The sequence below is a fragment of the Pipistrellus kuhlii genome, unplaced genomic scaffold, assembly GCF_014108245.1.
Source record: "Pipistrellus kuhlii isolate mPipKuh1 unplaced genomic scaffold, mPipKuh1.p scaffold_m20_p_5, whole genome shotgun sequence".
Taxonomy (NCBI): Eukaryota; Metazoa; Chordata; class Mammalia; order Chiroptera; family Vespertilionidae; genus Pipistrellus; species Pipistrellus kuhlii.
In genome coordinates, this window is record NW_023425551.1 from 4,062,034 (window position 1) to 4,087,774 (window position 25,741).

At 37.6% G+C, this 25,741-nt stretch overlaps 1 protein-coding gene across 1 annotated transcript; it reads right to left on the reverse strand.

The window, feature by feature from the left end:
- Window positions 1–4,112: 4,112 nt before the first annotated feature.
- MYCT1 (MYC target 1) lies at window positions 4,113–16,327 on the reverse strand. The gene is made up of 2 exons (XM_036414431.2): window positions 16,135–16,327; window positions 4,113–4,973 (listed from the first exon to the last, which is right to left on the reverse strand). The coding sequence occupies exons 1-2, from the start codon at window positions 16,184–16,186 to the stop codon at window positions 4,462–4,464; spliced, it is 564 nt and encodes a 187-aa protein (XP_036270324.1). The 5' UTR covers window positions 16,187–16,327; the 3' UTR covers window positions 4,113–4,461.
- Window positions 16,328–25,741: the final 9,414 nt, after the last annotated feature.

The following is a 25,741-nucleotide window of genomic DNA, read 5'->3' on the forward strand; positions in this document are numbered from 1 at the left end:
CACACAGACACACACACACAACACACACACATACACACACACACACCATCTGGAAAGTAGTTAGAGTGCTAAAAACATAGTTTACTGAGAAAAACAATTACAGTAGGGGAAAACAGACCTCGATATAGAAAAACTGGTTCAATCCTGAATACAGTAAGGAAAAGTGAGAATTTATAACCAAAGACTTGAATAGAGTGAGGCTCAATTGAGGGACAATGAGAGGAAGCATCAGCGGTAAGGAGGGATCCTAATTAAATTGGCCTAACAGTATTCTTATCAAAGGTAGGCCAGGGAGATCAGACAGCCCCTGGGAAGATGGTGGAGGGTAAGGAACCTGATTAGACATCAAGAGTTATTAGATAGTGACTGATTGGTGTGACTCGGTGGTTGAGCGTTGACCTATGAAGGGAGGTATAGTTTAATTCCAGGTCAGGGCACATGCCTGGGTTGTGGCCTCCATCCCCAGTGGAGGCATGCAGGAGGCAGCTAGTCAATGATTCTCTTTCATCATTGATGCTTATTTCTCTCTTTTCCTCTCCCTTCCTCTCTGAAATCAATAAAAATATATAATTAAAAAGAGTTATCAGATAGCAAGGATGGAGTATTATGGTTAAACTTAGCAGGATTTTTGCTAAAAGTGAACAATGCAGAAACATACATGGAGGCTGAAAAGTTAGGGCCTATTTGAAAAAAGAATTTGGGAGCTAGAGTGGCATTTGGTCAAGGAGAGAGTCTTTGTCACTTTAGAACTTCTCAAAAAGCCTCATGCCCAAGGAATAGTCATTGTCTAACCTGACTGGCAGCTCCTGGAAGCCCCATTCACAGTGTGTGACCCCATATCACCTCATTCAGAGGTCACTCAGACCTAAACCTTAACCCTCACCCTCCCCCAGCCTTAACTTAATCCTATCTCTAACACTAACACTAACACTAACACTAACAAACACTAACACTAACACTAACACTAACACTAACACTAACACTAACACTAACAAACACTAACACTATCACTAACACTAACACTAACACTAACACTAACACTAACACTAATACTAACCACTGTTTGGTCCTTTGTTTCACTTAGGGACAATTCTGAAGGGACAGTCTAGCTCTCTCTATATTAGGGGTGTCGAACTCAATCAGAGAAGGGGCCAAAATCTAAAATCCAGTCTAAATCGCGGGCTGAATGGTTTACTGAACAGTCATAAACTGTCATTGTGATGGAAACGCAGCGGAGTGCAGTGATGACAGCGCGGTGCGGGCCACATTGCAAGGCCTGGCGGGACGGATTTGGCCCGCGGGCCTTGTGTTTGACGCATGTGCTCTATATGATTGGCTGCTGCCTCTTTTGGACATGCCATTCATTTGAACCTCTTCTTCCCAACATTGTCCCTTCACTCATTCACAGATATTCCTTGCTGAGAGCTCCCCAACCCCATCAAAATTTCTGCACACAAATGACCATTTTAGAGTCTGTTTTCAAGGGTCCAAACTTAAAATAGTAGTAATAATACCAGAGAGAGAAGGAATGTTTGAAGCAATAAAATCATTAAGAAGGCAAAAAGGAAATGCATAGTATGGACTGAAAAAGAAGGAATTTTCTCCATTTTGATAAACAGAAAGGAGGGGAAGAGACCAGGTGGGGGAACTTTGACAGAGAGTCACAGTAAAATTGTGACACATAAAGAATTATTCCCCTAAGAAAATTAAAGTGTTAGGTAAGCAAAAAATTGAAATATGTGTTGGCCAAGCAAGACAAATACTTGTCCCCTACAAGCGAAATTTGGGAGCACAAAAATAAATCAGAAAGATCTGGAAACCAGAGAGCCAGATAGCTATGGAAAAAAAAAAAAAAAAAAAAAAAAAAAAAACACACACAGAAGATTCTCTCCCTGTCTTCCCACTGAATATCTTTACTCTGAGACCTTCAGGAAGATTTGGTCATTTGTTACTCACCAGCTGCCAGCCCTACTTCCTCCTATCTTTGCAATCAATAAGCAATTTAAGTATCAGCCCTCCACTATCTGTTCTCAGCTAAGCTGGAGCTTACCTACAAAGCCTGATTTGTATTGTTGTACACATCACTACATTGTACAACTAAAACTAATACAATTTTATATGCCAATTATATCTTAATTAAAAAAAAACACTTTATTCTCTAAAAAAGTTAATTAAGTAATTTTGGAATATAAACTAATGTTTTTTTATAATATTTTCCATATGCATTGACTCATTGAAAAATCATGTTTCATTTATTGGTGATGTCACCTTTTTTAAAAATACATTTTTATATAAAATAATGTTTGTGTCTCAGGAATAAAGAGTGGTCTAAATTGGGTTTGAAGGCCAAAGTAAATAGGAGATATTCAAAGTAATTCAAGAAATAACCCGTGAATCAAAATGAACATCAGTTTAATTTGTTTCATAAAAAATATTAAACATTTCAAATAAAAATACAACTAAAAAAGTCTGCAGGTTGTGCTTTAATTTCACATTTCAGACATTGCACAATATATACAAGACACTCATTTTGATTGTGAGATATAAAAGTTTTTACTCCCAATATGAAATGTTTCACTTCTCATGTTAAACAATAAGAATGACATACATGCAAGATAGCTTTGTTATCAAGATAATGATCCCTTGAAATTTTATGTGGCTATATGATGATTGCTAAATGTGTTAAAACACACACACACACACACACAAAAAAAAAAAAAAAAAAATTTAGAACAAATTGGTTATCCTGTGAGCTTTTTTTCTTTCTTTCCTTTTTTTTTTTTTTTTTTCCTGGTATATTGCATTAAAGAGAACTTATCTATAGACATCTATAGACATCAGTAAGAATAATTGTCCTTAAGAAATGATATAAATATAAGCTAAATAACACTAGTAAAAAATGCTATGTAAAACATCTTATTATGTAAAAATCATTACAGTCTTAAGCCATACCTTAGTAGCTGGGACCACCGCACTGCAGAAACTAAAATGAGGGTACAGTTTCCTTCACCCAAAATCCCAATGTTCATAGGAGCAAACAAACAGTGACATAAGCAAAATATTCACTGTATCAGAAATAAAGCACAGGCCTGTAGAGTCATTATTCAGTGAACTTGTGTCCCTAAATGAAAAAGGGCAGCCACAGGCATCTGGCCCCTGAAGTCCCTGGCACCCACATGTGGGAATGTACCTTTCTTTAAGAGGATGACCATCTTGTGGAAGTGAACTCCTTAAATAACTGCCCGCAGTTATGGCATGGTTCAGTCCTTTATAAAGACTCTTCACAGAATCTGAGGTTAAATGCACAGAGATGCATATGAGGGACGATGCCTGATGAATCAATCCAGGAAGGAGAATTCTTCACGGGTGTAACATCTGTTTCAATAACGGACGTTGTCCCCACTCATTCCAACTTATTTGTTTATGAAATGACAGGAGAAATTCTCTAGATAAAGTGCTTTCCCTATTGCTAGATTTAAATCTAAGACATAATACTTATCCCTTAGAAAAAAATGTTTTTAGGTTAAATACATTGGATTTGTGGCTGTTGTTTTTCTAAAAACATAATGACGACAGTGAAGAAAGTAAATTATCATGTGGGTAAATCCAGGGATTCTGCCTCCATGATGTGTGGAAAACGATTCTGAGGAAAAGCACCAAAGTAAAGTCAAAATGGAAGTGTCCTGTCACACCCACAGAGTTCAGCTTCTTTGCCTTGAGGCCCATCCTTTGCGTGAGTGGAATCAGGGAACTTTGGGATTGTCTATGTTCCTTCATTTTGTGTCCATATAATTCATGAGAAATCCAAGACTGTGAAATCACTCACTTGTCATTCCAAAGAAAGCAAAATTAAAAATTCCTTAGGCCAGAACACGTTTTAAGTGACACTGATTTCTTATACCCTATCAGTATTTCCTGAAGTGTGGTACACGCACCCCCAGGGGTACGGGAAGAGTTTGGTGGGGGTATGCGTTGCACCGGAGTTTGGTGGGGATTTGCACTGCACCGTGCTTAGCTGCGCCTAATTCTACGTTCTCATGAATACGAGGGCTACTCAGCGTTACGAAAATTATAGAAGGGGTACACATATGTCAAAAGTTTGGGAAACACTGCTCAGACAGCGAATGGGGATTGTAAACCATACCTATCTTTTTTTTTATTTTAGTCTAAAATACATATACTGCATTACTGATAGTTCTTAGATTAGAATCACCACCTTTAAAAACCCTCACGTGGAGTACAAAATACGCAAATATATAACGATTTGTGAGAACAGTACTTATTTGTGAGACAAGGAAAAAGGGGATCAAAGAAAATGCACATCGTGGTGTTCAGCTTTCCAGTTTGGGAACTCCTTGGTCGTTTGAGCCATTGTCCTCCAAATCCTGTTTATAGTCCATCTATGCTTTCCCTTCAAGAAAGGACCAGGAAGGAAAGAACCAAGTTCACCAGAACACCTCCTCAGAAATCTGGGAACGCCTTGATGATGGACTCGTAGGTGGGCGGGGGCGGCGGGGCCAGGCCCACGGGGAGGCTGCTGCTGGACCAGTGGAAGTCGGGGCGCCTCAGGCTCTGCGCGGTGAGGAGGGCCGGGGAGGTGGGGGATGCGGGGAGAGTCATCACCTGGCTGTCCGTGTCCACGGGGAGGGGTGGGCTCTGCAGAAACGGGTGGAACGTGGACGCCCTGAAGCTGGATTTCCTCGGGAAGGAGTTGCCCAGCTCCAGGGAGGCCTGCCGCTGGAAGGTGAGGCTGGCCAGGCTGAGGTTGCTGCGGCGCTCATAGCCGCTGTGGCGGTAGAACCCAGGCCTGGCGAGGCCGTGGGAGTAAGACGACCTGGATCGCCGGCTTGAACTCCAGTGGGAGATGCGGGCACTAGCTCTTCTTCGGGACAGACAGACCCACAGGGCCCAAATCAGTCCTCCGAGGACCAGCCCGATGGCCATGGACACTGTGAAGGAGATGATGAGCTCCTCTGAAACAAAGAAACACAAAAAACCAAACAGGTCATTTGATTTGTAAGTAGGGACTCAGCTGAAGACACAGGGCAGGATGCACATAGGAACTATGAGATGGTATGTGCAGGGTCCCTCCTCCCAGAAATGTATATACACTCTAAATAATTATTCATTCCACTGGGTTACTCTGAAAAGAAGGAAACCTTAGAATCAATTGTTCAAAGTGTGTATACACTTTTTGGGACCCACCTGTATGATGACACCCATTTTAAGTTAGAGAAATATCGATAGATGATTGTACTAGATGGACATGAACAAGTAAAAGCTGTTGTTTCCATTTAAACAAAAGGACATGCTAGTAACATAACATTTTATTGGTACCATTTCATGTTACTTACATTATTTTGTCATCTTTTAAAAAAATATTTTTATTGATTTCAGAGAGGAAGGGAGAGGAAAAGAGAGATGGAAACATCAATGATAAGAGAGAATCATTGGTTGGCTGCCTCCTTCATGCCCCCTACAGAGGATCGAGCCCACAACCTGGGCATGTGCCCTTGACCAAAATCGAACTCAGGATTTCTCAGTCCATAGGCTGACATTCTATCCTCTGACCTAAACTGGCTAGGGCTATTTTATCATCTTTAAGAAAGAAGTAATAACTATAATCTTGTGGGGGTTTTTTGTTTTGTTTTGTTTGTTTTGTTTTTAAGGACATTATTTAGCTCATAAAATTTTATAGGGCTGCAAATCTAGTTAAAAATTATTGCCATTTGAGTTCCAGTAGTAAGTAATGCGCTGAGTTCACAAGGAATTTGGTAATTGTATTGATTTTGCCTTTTCCTCTGTTCTTATCAAGTCCATCAAAGTCTCCCATCAAATCCTGCCTGCAGGGTTCATGATGTCTCACTTTCTGAGCTCATTCAGAGAGAGGAATTCCTGGGCTAGAGCCATCTGGTAGGCTGACTGCTTTATGTTATATCCTCTGAAATTCTGGACTGTCACTTACATCTACGACTCATTGATGACATGACTTATACAGACTACTGGGCTCGTTCTCAGTCCCAAAGTACTGGTTCATGCTGCCCTCATGTCCTTTGTTTTGATAATAAAATTCCTTTCCCTGGATTTCCATAGAATGTCCACTATACACTAGTATCCTTCAATTCACAGAACTTGTATTTGTTCAGATTTCCTGTTGTGATGGGAAATGGGGGAGGACAGAAAACCTTACCAAAAGGGAAATTCTACCTTATTGCTTCGTGGGAACTACACACATATCCTTGAATGAAACTGGGTAATAGAGCCTCTGGTTTGAATGGAAAGACACCCTGTTTATCAGAAAACCCCTCCAGCTTTATCACCCACCACATTTCTCCATTCTCTGCCCCATGATCTAACCCATGAGCCATGTTGATTTTCTCACTAACCCAAAGCATATCATTCTCTCTTAAATCCTGTGATTTCCCACATATTTTAAAATATATTTTTATTGATTTTTTACAGAGAGGAAGGGAGAGAGATAGAGAGCTAGAAACATCGATGAGAGAGAAACACTGACCAGCTGCCTCTTGCACACCCCCTATTAGGGATGTGCCTGCAACCAACGTACATGCCCCTGACCGGAACCGAACCTGGGACCTTTCAGTCTGCAGACCCACGCTCTATCACTGAGCCAAACCGGTTTCGACAGATTTCCCACATATTTTTTTCTTTATATCTAGATACAATTTTTACATTTCAGTCTGGAAAACTCATTTTTCAAGCTCCATTTCATGTATAACCTTTTGGATAGAGACACCTACTATTCATTAAACAATTAGTTACTCTTAAGTAGAGGAGTAAGCTATCTTATCCAATTGCTTATCCGGAAATTAACTAAATGGGGTTGTGAAATTGGGAAAACAAAAGAAGTTCCTTTCAGGAGGAGGCAGAATTTGATTTCCCACCCCTTGAATCTGGTCTGCCTTCATGACTTGCTCGGGCCGATAGGACTCAATGGAAGGAAAGCTGTGCTAGCACAAGTCTAAGTCTCAAGAGGTCTTCCAGCTTTCACCCCTCTGCTCTTGAGAACCCTGCACTTGCCAGCCAATGAACTCATCCGGGCTAGCCTCTTGGTTGTTGAGAGCTACATGGCCCAGTTATCCTGTGACCCTGGCCAAGAGACTGTGAAACTACAAATATGTGAGAGGGATTATTTAGGTAATTCAGATTCTAGTCAATCCAACAGCTGAATGTGATACATGGGAGAAGGCCAGCAGGAGATGCATTAAGCTGAGCTGCATCCACATTGCCGACCCCAGAATTATGAGCCATGTCAATGATCATTTAGGCCACTGTGTTTTGGGTTGGATTGTTACACAGCAAAAGCTAACTGATTCAAATTCAGCTTCATCCCTAACATGTTTGTGATTTTTAAGGAATTTGTTTGACTCATTTGTTTTATTATTTTTAATGGAGTCAGACTTTATATGATTGCCAAGGCTTTTGTTTTGTTTTGTTTTTTGGTGTTTTTTTTTTGTTTTTGTTTTTTAGTGTTTTTTTTGTGTGTGTGTGTGTGTGTGTGTGTGTGTGTTTTACCAGTTTGTTGTTGTATTCTATGAAAATCAGTAATTCAGAAATCACAAAATAAGCTAATGTTAATGAATATATAAGAATGATTATTGCTCCTTAATTTTAAGATATATTTCATGTCTTTCCACCTTTCATTATTACATTTATCTCCTGAGGAAAGGTTATATTTGTTATCTCCTACTTTCCCAATATCTTTAGAAATATAGAAATCCTCTAAGACAGTTTTTTATATTAAATCTAAACAATATTTTTTTATAATAGAAAGATGACTTCTGAATTACAAAATGATTCAGGAAATATCTCTTAGACCCAGTATTGTTCTTCCAAAATGCGTCTCACAAAAATAATACTGAGTCATAACCTGAAAATGCAGTCTCTTGAGATGAGGATTTTATTCCATTAGACTCTATCTGGAAAAAGCAAATAAGTAAAGTTAGAACCGAACGTAAGCCTTGCTAGTAATATAGTAAATTTCCAAATTAATCTTGATTGGGGCTTCACATATTTGGAGCCCAGAAAAAAAGTTATAGGAATTCAGTTTCCAAGACAATGGCAGCAATGTAAATAAGAATTCTCCAACATTTCTTCCAAAAGAAAAAACGAACGCAAAACACTAGAGAACAACAAAATGAACAAATAAAACTGTACAAAACCCATGCCTTCAGCATAATTAGAAGACAGTGACATCCAACCTCCAGCTACCTAGAAAATGAACTAAGAAAAACAACAGAGGTGCCAATCAATTATCTTCCATGCTTCCAGCGAAAGCCTTCATGGAGAAGAGAGGCAATTTTGTAAAAACTATAAATGATGAAAAGGTGTTCTGGTCCCTGAACACAGTGCTTTAGGAAAGAAGCTTCTGGTGCATACAGGGAGTGAGGAGGCACATTTCTTTGGAAAGACTGCCAAAGATCACCTCTCATATGATTGCATTTATAAGAAATGTCCAGAAAGGACAAAACTGTGGGGATAAAAAGCACAAAGCGATTGCTTAGGGCGGGTGGGAGAGAATGGGAGTGACTGATATGGCAACAGGGTTTCTTTGTGAAGGACAAAATGTTCTCAGATTAGATTGTGGTGATGGTCACACAGCTTTGTGGCTATAATAAAAACCATTTATTATAAATTCTGTGGGTAAATTCTGTCCCAATGAAGCTTCTTAAAAACAACAAAGGTGCCGAAGCCAGTTTGGCTCAGTGGTAGAGCATCGGTCTGCAGACTGAAAGGTCCCAGGTTCGATTCCGGTCAAGGGCATGTACCTTGGTTGTGGGCACATCCCCGGTAGGGGGTGTGCAAGAGGCAGCTGGTTGATGTTTCTCTCTCATCGACGTTTCTAGCTCTCTCTCTCTCTCCCTTTCTCTCTGTTAAAAATCAATAAAATATATTTTAAAAAAAACAACAACAACAACAACAAAGGAAGAGAAAAAGAGGGGCTTTTGGTAACTATACAGTGAAGGAGAAAAAAAAAGAGTAAGGGAAAATTCGGGATCCTTTGAGACAAAAGAAAATTAAAAACCGTTAAAGGACACACAATTCCTCTCCCACCTTCAACATATAGAAATAAAAGTCAACCAGTAAAAACATCATACTTTGCTATATGGTGGGGAAAGAGGATTCTAGGAGACTCCCTGGATTCTGGCGTGGAAAGACAAGGATGGACACCAGATTTGAAAGTCTGTTATGAACAAAATTACTTGGGAAAATTATGGTAAACAAAATTATGTTTTCTATTGATATATTTCTCTGAGTCAACAGCTCCATTAGGGAATTTTAAATATCAACAACTTCAAATATGGAAACAGAGATATTGGGTTTTAGCGAAAACAAACTCTTAAAAATGTCTTGGACTCAACTTTCTCATTTTATTGATATTGAAAGATTGTAAGATTTATATAGTAGAACTAACATAATTTTTTTTAATCCTCACTAAGGATATGTTTATTGATTTTTAGAGAGAGAGGAAAGGAGAAAGAAACATTGATGTGAGACAGAAATGTGGGCCATTTGCTTTTCCTAAGTGCCCTAACTAGGGATCAAACTAGCAACCTAGGTGTGTCCCCTGACAGGAATCAAACCCAAAACTTTTTCATGTATTGGGCAGCATTTCAGTCAACTGAATCACCCAGAAAGGGCAGAACTAACATGATTTATTTTAATAATTGAATATTGACACCAGCACTGTTCAGGAGACTATGGCTTTCACTCATGTATAATATAACATAAAATGAGGAGACAAATAGTCAAGTTCACAAAGTACATGCCCTGGCTTTTATATATAAACTTATATAACCACTAGGGTTGGAATGAGGGTCCTACATATATCAGGATATAAGCAGGTATATTAGATGAGGACAAACACATATATTTACTTTATTACAACTAAGTGGAGATAAAACCAAGATCTTGAAACAGAGTCAGTTACCCAGTAAAAGCATTTGTAAGATTTACAGGAGTTTCCATACAGGTGTTTCTCAGTGTATCTACCCTTCCAACCTCTGGACTATAGTCTCTTCTGGCAAATAAAGTGTTCCTAATGGTTTATCTGTAGTGAGAAATAGTATCAGTTTCAATGTCAAGAAAAAAAAATAGAAACTTTCAAAATATATAATCAGGGCGAAATAATTTCTTTTCCTTAAAGTGATTCAGAAAATTAGCAAAGGAAACCAAAATACATGGAGTGAGAAACATAGTTATATGCCAGGTGACTTCCTTTCAAAAATCTATTATTGTTCTAATATAAGAAAACAAGGGTTGCAGAGACTGGTTTGACTCAGTGGATTGAGCATAGGCCTGCCGACTGAAAGGTCCCAGGTTTGATTTCGATCAAGGGCATGTACCTTGGTTGCAGGCACATCCCCAGTAGGAGGTGTGCAGGAGGCAGCTGATCAATGTTTCTCTCTCAACGATGTTTCTAACTCTCTATCCCTCTCCTTTCTTCTCTGTAAAAAATCAATAAAATATATATATTTTTTTAAAAAGAAAGAAAACAAGGGTCATACACAAACTCCAGTAGATAAGTTGTTAAAGAATATTTTCAACCACCACAATCTTTGTAAATACTAAATATAAGTTTTGTGAGTAGAAAGATTATTATTTTTAGTGGCACTAAAAGTAGAATAATAGTCTCACAAGAGAAATTTGATAACATATCTATTTTAAATTATTATTTCCTATGGGTTGGTAATATTTCTATTTGACATCATAGACCTAGTGTCTGGGCCCACAATATAGGCAGAATAGATGAGTATGATTCAAAATATGTGGTTGTTATAAATGGAAGACTGTATATGGTTATATACATAGCTGAAGAGGATTAAATATTGAATGCCAAAAGTACCTGAGAATAATATATACATATTAATAATAAATTATTTAAATTTTGAAGGAATATAAATTCAATAAGATGGAGCTACAGAAATTATAAAAATGCGAGAGAACATTATACTGCGTTAGATATGGATTTGCCTAATTTTGTTGTTCAGTTGAGTGCACATGCCATGAAACTGACTTCTTTTCCCATATGGTCAGTCAAATATCTGTTTTAGAAATTATTGCACTAATTCTTATGTCCTTGCTATCTATGCAGAATTATTTAATACTTACAAATGAGAGTAATGACAAAAAAAACTCTCTAAGACTTGCTGAAATATATGGTAAAAAGCCGATCTATCTTGCTATGCTACCTTCAATATAAACTGCAAGAACAAGTGTAGAAATGCAGAAAAGCAGTAAGAAAGAAATATCAAGAACCACAATTATAATAGCCTGTTCCAAAATGGTCTTTCATAAGGAGACTTTTTTGTTTATAGTGAATGATTATATTGACACAAATTGTGAATCCAGAAAATATATAATAAAAACAATACCTTTTGGCCATACAGCTTTACAATTATGTAGTTCAATTCTGGCAGACTTCTGCCCATAAATTTTGGGAGCTTAAAAAAAATTACTATAAAAGAAAACATACCTGAAAAATATATTGGCTCAGATATTTCTCTTTTGAGGACAGTTTGCTTCTTATTAGGGGAAGAAAAATGAGCCATGATTTCACTTCATATAATTGCAATACAATGCACATAATGAGGCCAAACAATTACTTTTAAAAATGCAGATATCCATTTCAAGGCAAAAAAGAACAAATTCTGAATCAATATACAGATGATGTATTATAGAATTGTACACCTGAAATCTATTAATTTTATTAACCAACACACTGCAATAAATAAATTCAACAAAAATAAATAAACTTAAAAACCAGGAACAATAAATAAATAAGATCAGTAAGGTATGGCATATAAATTAGGTATTGTTATTCCAATTTGTATTAAGTTTCTATACAACTAGCAAGGGACTGGCTCATATGTCCTCAATGAATAATTTTTATTAAAATGGGTATTTAACTTGCCCAAGTCATATTATTAATTTTGACTTACTAAACGGTCACTACAGTGCCTCTCAATTCTAATATTCTAATATTGAATCTGGTTTTTAGTAAATCTAATCATTACCTCAAATTTTATTAGTATTAAAATTTAGTGGAGGCTACCATCTAGTGGTCTTGAGTTGAATCGTTTCAAAATCTGAAAAGAATTTTTGTCTTTGATAACAGAATGAAACATTGATCTCTTTACAAAATTTCTTACAATTATTAGAATAATGAAGCTTAATTATTACCAAAGCAGGCTATGTACTAGCATGCTGTTCTTGGTTCCCTTGAGTATAGAGGAGAATGTTTTAAGCAATGAGATGTTGGCAAGAGCTTTTTAGAGGGAATAATATTTGGGGCACAGAAAACTCATTGAATTACAATAATTTCAACAGAGTAATTACTTTTATGAGCATATCATCTGCCAGAAAATCCTCTCCTGTCTGTTCTCACAATGCTTCTATATCCAGAATTCAACTTTTTATTAACTACTCTGCCACCTTCATGGTCCAAGCAGCACCATCTCTGACCTGGAATATTGCAGTAGCCTTTTATCTGGTCTTTTTGTCCTACTCTCCCAATTATGTTCTATTCTCAATATAATAGCCACAGTGAACCTTTGAAAATGTAAGTCAAATCACATCGCTCTTCTAAGCCCTCAATATTTGAGTAAAAGTAAACTCTTAAAAGTGGCCTCTATAGATAGAGGTTCCAAGTTGACCTGTATCTAATTATCTCTGCTCACCTCTGCTCTTCTACTGGCTCATCTGACTCCATCCGCACTGCCTTCTGCCAACAGACTCCTTCCTGACTTAAGGCTTTGCATAGACAGTAGAAACATCATATATAATAAAAGCCTAATATACTAACTGTCCAGTCATAGGGTCAGCCGTTCAACCAATCAAAGTGTAATATGCTAATGATATGCTAAGGCTGCTCAATTGCTCGCTATGATGTGCACCACCAGGGGGCGGATGCTCTGACTGGTAGGTGAGCTTGCTCTTGGGGGTCTGGCCAATCGGGACTGAGCAAAATGGGCTGGATATGCCCTGGAGCCCTTTCTCAGGCCCTCCCTGGCTGGCCAATCTTCTGTGTCCCTCCTAGGCCCTGATCATGCACCAGTGGGGTCCCTCAGCCTGACCTGTGCCCTCTCAGAATCCAGGACCCATTGGAGGATGTCAGAAACCAGTTTTGGACTGATCACGTTGGCCAGGCTGAAGGGCCCCACTAGTGCATGAATTCATGCCCTGGGCCTCTAGTGTAAAGATGAGAATCCAAGTAAGTTTTTGTAGACTGATCCTTTCGGTATACTGACTATAAGTACTGGTTAAACTACATACCCTTCCCTTCCCCTAAAACAATTGCTATCTGCAGGCACTGAAGAATGATCAAACATAGACAGTTACTAGAGGGAAGCTGACACTTGGAAGAAAAGAAGAGCAAGAACTAAATTATATTTCTACTTTTCAAAATTCTGGCCAGAGCACAGTTTCCAGTCTGAGTTATGTGGGGCAGGTGAAACTCCACTGAAAATCTATAATATTTCCAGTCTGAAGAAATAAGCACAACTGAGGACTGCAAGGGGGTATCTTCATCTAGGCTGTCCTTCTCAGGCTGATTCTGTTGCCCGCCCTGCACTAATTGTTTTAACACTTGCACAGCATGTCATAAGTTTTGAGGTATGGTTACTATGAAAATGCAAGCTTGTCATGATTGGCAACAACCATCATCATTTTATGCAGCTCACGTGTGTGAAGTCTGAGACATTGATATACTTAACGCTCAAGTTTTGTTTTTCTAAGCTAGTCTTTCTTTACTTCTACAAGTTCAAAGTGAGAAGCAGCCAGTTGACTTTGGTAACCATGGACAATGTCTTCCACTGCATTTTACAAGATTTTCAAAACAATGTCTGTGGAGTCAGTGATCAAAATAGATATTAATTTAGATACACATAAGAAAGAAAAAGAAAAAGATGGGCATTTATGTTTCAAGAAACTTTTATTTTTTGTATATTCACGTTTACACTTTTGCATTTTCCAGTTAATATCCCTTACTTCAGAAAAAAATAATGCGATCTTTTACATATTTTCCCCAAAACATTATATCTGCTCTACATATTTGCCCTGATTTTGTTAATGCTTATTAACATAACACTCCTCTTCCTGCTTTTCATTATTTTTATCTATTTCCCATTGTATTCACATACTAAGACAAAGAAACACCAGGAACTATCTTTGGAACAGTAAGTTTGAATTCTTTTTCAAGCACAGATTTCTATATTTTTTTTTTTAAAAATTGTCATCAACCGAAGGACTTTTATACATGCATATAAGTACAACCAATGGACACAAAACTCTGGGGAGGGAGGGGATTTGTGGTAGGGAGGGAGGGGGGCAAAAAAAATCAATTAAAAAAATTAAAAAAATAATAATAAAATAAAAAAAATAAAAAAAAACTATCATTTTGAGGATTGGCAAATAGACTCCAATGAAACATTTGCTCTTCCAGCTTCAAGTTTACTTAATGATTGCCATCCATGTTGTAGTCAGTGGATAATGATTTCCTTTCCCTAAGTGAACCTGAGATTTGGTTGTTGGGGGGGGAAAAAAAGGTTTGGCTTTAACAATTAATTTTTGCAGTAAGAGCTACTTTGCTTTTGAATTCATTTATACCGCTGCTTAGATTTGTAACAATGAATTCAGTGTCAGCACACTCTAGCTGTGTTTCAGACATCTACTTTCTCTGTTATGAGGACACCAAGTAGTATTGTAACAAACGTATCATCAGATGTCCACAAGTCTACAATGCAAAGGCTTATCATCTGTGGGTGTCTATCTGAATAAGCCTATCAAGCCATGTTTTAGCTATGCAAATATAATTTAATTTTTTCTTCCTAATTTTGTTATATAATTATTGTAGGATGTTCCCTAATATAATTGACAAATGGAAGCAAACCTAACTGGTCGATGGTAGAAAGAATGATTCATTCCCTTCATGTGAGTTTCCATGATGGTGGACCCGTCGGGGCGGTTGCCAGGGGCAGTTGGCCACTTCTGCTCACCTTTCCCCTCATTGTTCCCAAAATATCCCCTGCAACTGCCACAAAAAGTCCGGAATAGCTTTCTCCGTGGATTAAAAACTTGTTCTGGATTCATAAACAGGGATCTCCATCTAAAAAAACTCCCTTGTCTCCTCTGAAGTCTTTTTCTGGATGTAATTCAATTTGCCCCCTTGATTTTTAACATTTCCTTGAACCCAAATTACATGTCAGTTTCACACCCTAGGCCTTCCCGGGACCTCTACCAGTGGTTGGCAAACTCATCAGTCAACAGAGCCAAATATCAACTGTACAAGGATTGAAATTTCTTCTGAGAGCCACATTTTTAAAACTTAAACTTCTTCTAATTCTACTTCTTCAAAATAGACTCGCCCAAGTTGTGGTATTTGTGGAAGAGCTGCACTCAAGGGGCCAAAGAGCTGCATGTGGCTCGCGAGCCACAGTTTGCCAACCACAGCGCTAGCCTGAACAACTGGTGTTACTGACTCTCGGGATTCTAGCGGCAGCTGTGTCTGATCGCAAGCCTCTGTGTGTGCCTCCCTCTCCTGCGCTGGCTCCTCTGTAATGTTAGACGTGGTGTTGTTCCCCCTTAGCTTTTTCTAGCTCAGTTTTTCCCCTCTAATTTCATAATAGGATTCCTTATTTTTCCTGTGGTATCACACTCCTTCAGTACTGACTTATTAGTTAGGTGCCCTTTGGGAATTAAAAAGTATAGCATTGACCATGTATGTTAAGTTAGCCTCTACAGGAATTCTTAGTTTCATTCAATACAATAACCTTCATTTAGTACAACTAAAACTTCATTTTCTGACAAAAGCCACATTGTCATATTCCAAAGAGCAAGTTCTGCCGCCTTGCTTCTCATCTTCATTCTCATTCTTTTCTAAGTATATTTTGTAACACCAGCCCATCTATGCCTGTGGCCCAGGTTTTTCTGGGTGTCTTTATAGCCCCCAATAAAGGTATTTTATGTTTAAAAAAATCCATTATAATCAATCCATGGAAACAGTCAGTTTACAGTAAACAAAAGGTCTCAAAGATATCCCATGTTTTCATAAATCACAGTACATTTCTCTGCATCCTAATTTTAAATAAGAAACAGGTAAAGAAAATATCTTACCCCAAAAGTTTTCTGGCCATGGACTTCCTAAACTTGTGGTGTTATTGGCCATAATATCCGCCAGAAACAGGAGAGAGAGGAGAGAGGAGAGAAAGAGAGAAAAGCCAGGGTGGCCAAAAGCTGCACTCTGATTCTAGGTCTTTGTGATTCCGCAGGAGAGAAATAATTTTCACACAACCCTTCATATACTTGTGTTTGCATAAAAGGAAACAAGTGTATCATGTTTCCTGCTTTTATACTCAAATTAGCAACTGTTTTTCTTATCTTGGAATTCCACATGGTTCCCGAGACACAGAACCATTTCCTTCTCGTCATTTCCTCAGCGAAGGCACTGAATGCCTCCGCTTGGCTGCCTCCAAACTGCGTTTGGAGTAACAGACTTTTTTCCTTCTCTCGCCATCTCTCACTGACACACACAGGGAGATTCCAAACCCAGCTGCAGCGCGGGTGACATTGATTCGGGAGAGAGAGAGACCGTTTCCAATGGTTAAAAATTAACTTTTAGAGGCGAGCAAATTCAGAAACCCTGGTTCTGTTCAAGGACAATTAATTTTCTAATGCCTCTTTTTTTTTTTTTTAATCTAAATCCGTTGCTTTTCAAAACTCTTACCATGTCTCGTTCTATTTGTATGTTAATATTGAAAATGTCTTTATTTCGTAAATATGTATCTACTATGTAATTTAGATTGAATTACAATTGGTATCTAAGTATGAAAAAAGTTTCTAGAGTGAAAGAACCTATTTTTAAAAAGATGATAAAAAAATAAAAGAGAGGCTCTTTTATTTGACAAAGAGCAGTTTTTCCATTGTAAAAAAAAAAATTAAAAATGAGCCCAGACAGTGTGGGTTAGTTGTTGAGCGTTGATCTATGAACCAAGAGATCATGGATCAATTCCTGGGCTTGATCCCTAGAGTGCAGCATGCAGGAGGCTGCCAATCAATGATTCTCTCTCATCATTCATGTTTCTATCTCTCTCTCTCCCTCTCTCTTCCTCTCTGAAATCAATAATAAAAAAAAATTAAAAACATAAGTAATAGGAAAAACATAAATACAAACATTTTATTACAACAGAATTTTATATGCTACAGCAAGGAGTACGTTGAGCACAGTAATTTTTCTTCCTGGGGAGGTGAGAGAAGGGATGATCCTGGTATTGTGTGTGAAAGTATGAAAATAATTTTGCCCAGGAGTAAGTGGGTAGAAAGGTTGAAGGAACAACATGAAAGGAGAAGAACAATTACAGCCCTCACTGGGGATGACGAGAGAGTATGCAAAGTGTGGCCCTCAGAAAGGCTGACATGAGACTTTTCAGGAGCTGTGGGTTAGTTATTACTTCAATTTTCTGTCTACAAGCTTTACTAGCTGAGGCTACATTCTCTGAGCACTGAGAAGTCATCGTAAGTAGGAGTCAGGGCTAAACCATACTTAGTAACTGCGCAAGACTGCATTCAGTGGGCCATTTTCCTTAATCTTTGCCTAATCTAGCACTAGCTCTGGCACAGTTTGCATTCACCTAACTGGCCATGGATTCCTTATGTGGCAGTGTGAAGCCGCAACCACCTTTGTGAAGTAAGATACTCCTGAATATCTGAAACAAAAAACACGGAGCTTATCGCATATTAATCTTTGTACTCCTAATTCTCTAAAAACTAGGTTGTTTCTGCTCATTTTTTATAGACTTACAGTAACTGTAAATGCACTGGATGTTAATATATAGGCCACCCGAAGGAGAATAGGAAAAGAAAAATGTTATAAAAATTCAGAGACATCATTGGGAAGACTCATCTCTATGATATTCTTGCTGAGGTTTATTTCCATATAGTCAAATAAGTAAAATATCCATACTGTTGTTTAAGGAAAGCATATGTGGGGCCTCGTTTTAATAGCTACTTTTACTTCTCAATATTATGTCCAGTCAAAATTTATGAAAACAGAAAACTAAAAGGTTATCTTATTTCAAACATATATATATAATCTGGATAGAATTATATTGAAATACTTCTAAATGATTTCAGAAACAGCAGGATTCTTCCATTACTCTATGCATTTAAAAATCCACATTTGGTTGTATTATAGATGAACAATTCAATACATAATAATTTCAAAACTGGATGCACTTTGAAACAGAATTTATATCAACTGTATTCACTCTGAAACAAGAACCCAGATGGTAGAAAGGATGGGCCTGCTTGGTCCAAACTGCCTCGTGGGCAGAAACAGAGTTTGCTCCACCTCAGGCCTGGGGTGCAGGCCCGGACTTCCTCTTATTGTTCCAGATTGGAGCATCTAAATTTTCTCCAATACATTCCACTTTTGCAGATGGTCAGAACCCGTCAAAACTCTGAAGAAAACTTGTTTTTTCTATCACTATATATAACCCTGGAATACTTTTCTTTTCTGTTAACAGCTGTGGATGGCATTCGTTCTTATCTGTGCATGTAATTTGCTGGTTAAGGATTCATACTGTTTTTTGGCAGCGATCCATGTAAATGGGTGTTTATTATCTATGCGATTTCTGAGTCCCATGACTTGTAATGCCAAAACAGGAAGTGGACCTTAATCTTTCCAAAACTGTAAGGTCTGCTTTTCTACTCTTCAGATCTGGATTCCCCGCTAGTCATAACACACAATCAGAGGCTTGTTCCTCCCCCAGAGTCACAGGAGCTATTCCCTCCCTTCATTTCGGCCTCTTGGTCCTTCCAGGGCATTTAGTAGTCCCCTGTCTGAAGTGGCTCGCTAACCACCCCCTCTCCTCTGACCCTGCGTTACCATTCTATTCAGAGCGCTTAGCAGGCCCTGACTTTGTTCCATGTGTCTTTTTGCTTTTTCTTTGTCTCTTATGCTCTTCCATGAGAGGTAAGCTCTATGAGGACAGGAACTTTATTGATCTTGCTCTTATCTGTGTCTACGTGGCTTATATAGTTCTCTTAATAACATGTTATAAATAAATAACAAAGCAGTCCTAGCTGGTGTTGCTCAGCGGATAGAGCAGCGGCCTGCAGACTGAAGGGTCCTAAATTCAATTCCAGCCAGGGGTGCATGCCCAGGCTGTGGGCTTGATCCCCAGTAGGGGGCATGCAGATGGCAGCTGATCCATGATTCTCTCTCATCACTGATGTTTCTGTCTCTCCCTCTCCCTTCTGCTCTGGAATCAATAAAAATATCTTTAAAAAGAAAAGAAAGCCCTAACCGGTTTGGCTCAGTGGATAGAGTGTCGGCCTGCAGACTAAAGGGTCCCAGGTTTGATTTTGGTCAAGGGCATGTACCTTGGTTGCGGGCATATCCCAGTGGGAGGTGTGCAGGAGGCAGCTGATGTTTCTCTCTCATCAATATTTCTAACTATCCCTCTCCCTTCTTCTCTGTAAAAAATAAAATATATTTTTTAAAAAATAAATAAATAACAAAACAGGCTCTTATTAACTAATTATTTAATAATAAAATAATTCCAAGGGACCGGAAGATAAAATTGTTTTAGCCATTCCATGTCAGGTTAATAAAAAATGCCACTTACCACTGAAAAACCAAAGTTAAAGATCTCTATTTTTAAAGGCATTCAATATTTTAAAAGTTTGAGTTAGTACTTGATATAGAGACAAGCAATACAAAAGAACATTGTCAGACAAACTCAGACTTAAGATAAACATTTGACTTTAAACTTTCCTTTTTTGCTTTATTTTTAAAACTATCATTGGTTGTTGCCCTCATAATAAGTTGACCTAAGCAATTTAGTATTTTAGAAAAAAATCCAGACAAAACAAAAAACTAGAAGTACAGCTTATAAGTAAAAAGTACAAAATGAATTGATTCAAGTGCCTGAATTTGTTCAGAAAAGAGATAAAGAGATAAATAATTTGTTCACATATATACACTGAGAAAAGAATGAAACTTCATTAACTGGAAATACAATATGAATTAAAAACAAATTCAAATATCATAATTACTGAGGAAATATTAAAGCATTCCCTTTAACAGAACATTTGACCACTATCATGATTTCTATTCAAAATCAGACAGCACGGCCTTGCTGGTACCATGAGAAAAACAAATAATATACTATGTAAAGAATTAGAAAGATAAAAATGAAAGCATAATTTGTTGTAGGTTGTAAAATGGTCTACATTGTCACAAAAAATATAAGATATACAAAGGAAAGAAGTCATTACTAGGGAAAAACTACAGCAATAACAAAAACATACCAGACTTGTGGAAAATGATTTTATTGAAGGAGTGACTTGTATGCATGCATATAAGCATAACCAATGGACAGAGATGGGGAAGAGAGAGGGTGAGAGCATGTGCAGAGGGGTGTGGGCAGCTGAGGAGCGGTCAATGGGGTAAAAGGAGACTTACTATGTAATACGTTAAACAATGAAGAACTCAAATCACACACACACACAAAATGGTAGAACCTACATAGAACAGAATATCTCCATTTTCAATAGTATGGATGGCATTATGTTAAGTGAAATAAGAAAGACAAGTATGACATGATTTCACTTATATGTGGAATCTTAAACAAGAAAACAAACAAACAAACAAAAAGATGCAGAGAATAGATTGGTCTATCAGCATTTTTACATGAGCAGCACTCAAATCTATGTACATCTGTCACACTGAGAACCAACCCACGTGGGTTCAGTGGGGCCTGAAGGATTCCATGCGCTGAGAAGTCAGTGATGTTTCACTAATTTTATCTCACCCATAAGAATAGTTCGCTTTGGTTGACATGATCATAGCTTATTATCAAGGTCCTACAGCCTGGCTATATTTTAATAAGAAAGTTAATTTAGCGTGGCATACTTGCTATTATTGCAATAACATAGGCTCTCACCATGATTAGTGTTCATTCGTGAATATTCCCCAAGGCATTCATTCAAAAACACATTCTAAAACCTATTAGGGTTTATGGCAAATATTTATCTTAAATTTGAGGAACCAATTCCATTCTTTTTAACAAAAAAACTTTCCTATTCCTGTGATTCATATGTAAACCTACATTTGATAAATTGATATTCAAATTTCCATACATTTGAGTCCAAATGGCACAGACCAGAAGATATCACTCATTTAGAACAACATATTAATGTACAACCTGTCTAGTCACAACAGGTTGTACGTTAATATGAAGTCTCAGGACTTCAATTCTTTCTTTTCAATCATTGATGACAGTTTTCAGTCTAAAGATCTGTATATTTAACTAGAAAAGAAAGAAGTGAAGGTAGAATAGAAGAGTCCTGTTTCTTCACTATCTCATTGGCCTTTATTTCATTGGATCTTCTGGCTTGAATCAGAATAAATCATTTATGGTATCAATGATAACAGATTTGTAATATGTTTTAATGTGTTTTAACAAATCTAAAGAGTGCAAGTGCAGTCCAAACCTATAGAGAATTTTTATAATAGTTTGTTTTTCAGCCAAAACCAATGACAATTGCCAGAACACAGGATCTCAAATTCTCTGGAGAAAGTTTCTTTTTTGCATATGAAATAAAAGAGGAAACTTCAGGAAGGTTATGTGAAGGTGGGAGAAAGCAAGGTGGGGATTGGATTACAGAATACAATTATATGCTGTTTTGAGGGTAGTCTCTGTCCCAGGGGTATCACTTCTAACATTTCAAAAGTATGTTAACCTAGGGGCACAAAAACAATGGAAATAGGTAGCTTAAAGCAAGGCTAAACTGTCTTTGGTTATACACCATGACCTGCCCATTTAGGAATTTATGGTTAGATCACCTTGTGAGGTTACTTTTTGTAGAACCCTCTTTTCGTCCACAGGAGGAGAGAGTAAGATGGAGAGGAGGGCTAAAGATTGTAGAGGGCAGTAAAGTGAGAGTATAGAGGAGATGAAAGTATCGTATGTTCTAGACTTTTCTTCTCAGGAGGCACCTTCTGCTCTGGTCCAGGTTCCATTTGGCCCAAAGCACTCCATGGTGTCGCCTCCCACCAGAACTCACAGGCATGTCACCTGCCCCAATTCTTTCTGCTCTAGCCTGCCAGGACATCAGGGAAGCTGTGGAGAAAAGAATCAGGAAGCTTGTTCTACCTCTCACATATTTGAAACATAGGAAATGACTCTGCAGAGTGAGGTAGGCGAGCATTCCTTTTGCTTTTCCCTTTCCACGATTTCTTCCTCCCAGGCCCCAGGCCCTGCTCTCAACATTCTTGTCAAAATTCTGGCAGGAAAGTGGTCACTCTGTGACCTTGGTCAAGTCATTTAACTACAAAGCTTTCTTCCTAACCTCTAAAATTAGAGCCAACATTTAACCTGAGGGCAGCATACCTAAGCTCTGCAGGCCTTGTTTTAGATGGTAATCAGTTGTTCACAGCCAAAAAGAATGCAGGGTATCATGCTCTCATGAGAATGCATGAGAGCTTCATTTTTAACTTTCAAATCATTTCTAATATGACATAAAAGAAACTGCATTTTCTCTTGCCTGACATATGTCACATGCATTTTACTCCTGTGTTTGTTTGTCCATTGATTTCCTTCTATCATTCTTTCTATGATTTTCCTGGTCTTTCCCTCTCCAAACTCTAATGTCTTTAAATATAGATAGATAGATAGATAGATAGATAGATAGATAGATAGATAGATTTCAGAAAAGAAGGGAAAGGGAGAGAGAGAGAGAGAGAGATAGAAACATCAACAATGAGAGAGAATCATTGATCAGCTGCCTCCTGCACACCTCCCATCGGGGATTGAGCCCACAACCTGGACATGTGCCCTGACCAGGAATTGAACCCTGACCTCCTGGTTCTTAGGTCAATGTTCAACCACCGAGCCACACTGCCCAGATGGAACTCTAATATGACTTTATGTGTTAATTGAGGTGATCATAATACCTATCCCACAGAATTGATTTAATGAAAAGACTCACATGAAGCACTTAGATCCTGAGGTCAGTGGAGGGTAACTATAAACAGTGTCTGACTTACACAAAGCTCTATTATTAATGTCTATTAAAAGACCGGGGTTAGAAAAACTCTAAGGGCAGTTTTAGGTATTATTTTAACTAATTGCATAATGATTGTTTCCTAATGACAGTGAGCTCTTATGAGTCCCCTTCCCGCCCCCCCTTTTTTTTCCAAATGTCAGGCTATTAGTCTGAGAAGATAATAAAGATAAAACGAAATAGTAGTAGTGGACTTCAATAAAGACTGAGATGGGTTTACCTAATATCTAAATAGATTAGTAGAAATTATCTATATTATAAAAGGCCAATGGCCGTAAGGCTGTAATGACCAAATGACCAGTCACCAGGAGGTGATTGGGCCCCTCGTCCCTCCCCCAGGTCTGCGAGCCTCTCACAGCAATGGGGCGGGGCTTGCGGCTGTTACAGAGTGGTCGCTTGCAGCAGCAAAGCTACTCGTGCATGGTAGGTCTGGGTCTTACGCAATTTTGCACACTGGGCCTCTAGTGTTTAAATAACTAAAAATTAAATGACTAGTAGAAGCAAAAAATGGAAATGGTAGAGCAATGGTAGAAATTATTTTTGAGTGAATATAAATCTTGAACATAATTTCTTGTTTCTTACATTGTGAGAGTGGCATGATTTTATAATTTTGAATAATTTAAAGTAAATTTTGCCTTGAAGAAATGTACTTCAATAATAAAGGACAGAGATAGGTGGAAAACATATCTGTAGGTGGAAAAAAAATATCTCCTTCACCTCTCTTGTCTCAAAGGAATCATGACACATGGGGGTTCGTGGCTATCCAGCTCAATTACATTATCCAAATGCAAAATATTATCCATAGTGTCCTCTACCAGATGTACTTTTGGTTATAAATAAAATGCTAAGTTTTAAAATTGTATTATATTTAGAGAAATAAAATACTCCAGCTTTTTTTTTCCTGCCTTTTCCCCCCCATAAACCTCTTTCCCTATCTTTGACAGGGCATTAACATTTTGAAAATATACAGCAAGCTAGCAGTGGAGTAGTTGTTTTTAGGCTTTATTGAAGACTCATTTCCTCTTACTGGGTTCACACCCTAAGAGGAATTCCAGGGAGGAGACAGGAGAGAACTGTTCTTGAAAATCTATGTGTAATCAGTGGAATTGTATTCCTCTGGGAGTGGTTGGTTTTTTTTTTTTTTTTATCACACAGTGTACTTGGTAGATAACAAATGCCCCTCCATCCAAAATTCTCAATGTCCAGCCAGTTCCTCTCCTCACTGGATTGTGCTTTACACACTCATATGCAAACTTTCGCTTGAAACAGCACTGGTTTGTTTATTATTATAACCTGCATTGGCTCTTATCAAAATAATTTTAGATGTATCATACACGGGCAAGAGATATACGCTTCAAAAGAGAATGATAATCTCTTTTTAATAAAAGACAAACAAACTAACGGAACCTCTAGAGCTGTGATTTTCAACCTTTTTCATCTCATGGCACACACAAACTGATTACTAAAATTCTGTGATATATCAGGAAATATATTTTTTGTCAATCTGATTTTTTAAAGGGTATAATTTTCATTTATTCACACACCAGATGGCTATCGTTGTGTTGGCTCTTGTCTTTTTTCTTCTTCTTCTTTTTTTTTTTTTTTTTTACAATCCAAGGGAAAAGACATCAGTGCCTCTGACTAAAAAACCAGCTATTGCACATTTAAAAAATTCCTGGGGCGCACTGGTTGAAAATCACTGCTTTAGAGGATGACTTTTGGTAAAATGGTGATTTGTTTAACAATACAAAAAACACCAAATAATCAATCATATCTTAAAAAACAAGGTACATATGTATTATGTGGGTCCACATTGTATCTTTTCATAATTTTAAGTTTTTATTTATTCAGTCAGTTTTTAATTTGTTTTAGTTTGTTAATAAATATATTCTGTGAAGAACACCTTTTCAACAGTTTATGTAAATAAAAGTCTACCTGTCATACATTAATATTTAGGAACATAAATTACATAGCATAGGGATAATACTTCGTGGTATAAAAGATGTAACTTCAGCCTCTTTGCACCTTAATTACTAAATGCATGAGAGTCTAAAATGAACAGAGAGCCAAAAATAATGCTAAGGAGTAAAAATTAATTAAACTGTAAATTAGTGGTGTTAAAGAAAACCTTTACATTACACATTGAAGCTAATTAAGTCCAAATTGAAGAAAAGGTGTTGTTTTTAGCAATCTCTGAAAAGAAGCTAAGCAAGAGTAAAGATATATTGTGATGTCATACTATTTTTCTTAGAAATTAGCATTTAAAAGTTAATTTCTGCTAACAGCCATTCCCATGATTACAGTCAAAGGTGCAAATAGTTTCTTTTGCCCTTAGGCAGTAATTTTTTATTTGCTTTATATAATTTTTAAAATCTTTATTGTTAAAAGTATTACAGTTGTCCCCTTTCCCTCTCATTGTCCCTCACAACCCTATTGTCCTTCATCACCCTATGGTCCCTGTTCATGGGCAATGCAGATGTGCATATAAATTCTTTGGTTAATCTCTTGCCACTCCTTTCCCCACTTCCCTCAAAAAATTCCTCAGTCTGTACCATGTTTCCATGCCACTGGTTCTATTTTTTTTTTTTGTCAGTTTATTTTGTTCACTAGATTCCACATATATGTGAGATCATATGGTCCTTGTCTTTGTTTA

Bases quoted from the DNA above. Each gene is read 5' to 3' on its own strand.
- MYCT1 (XM_036414431.2), bottom strand. From the start codon at position 16,186: ATGGCCAATAACACCACAAGTTTAGGAAGTCCATGGCCAGAAAACTTT. The intron at 4,974-16,134 runs GTAAGATATTTT...TCTTTGTTTCAG, and splicing joins ATGGCCAGAAAACTTTTGGG to AGGAGCTCATCATCTCCTTC.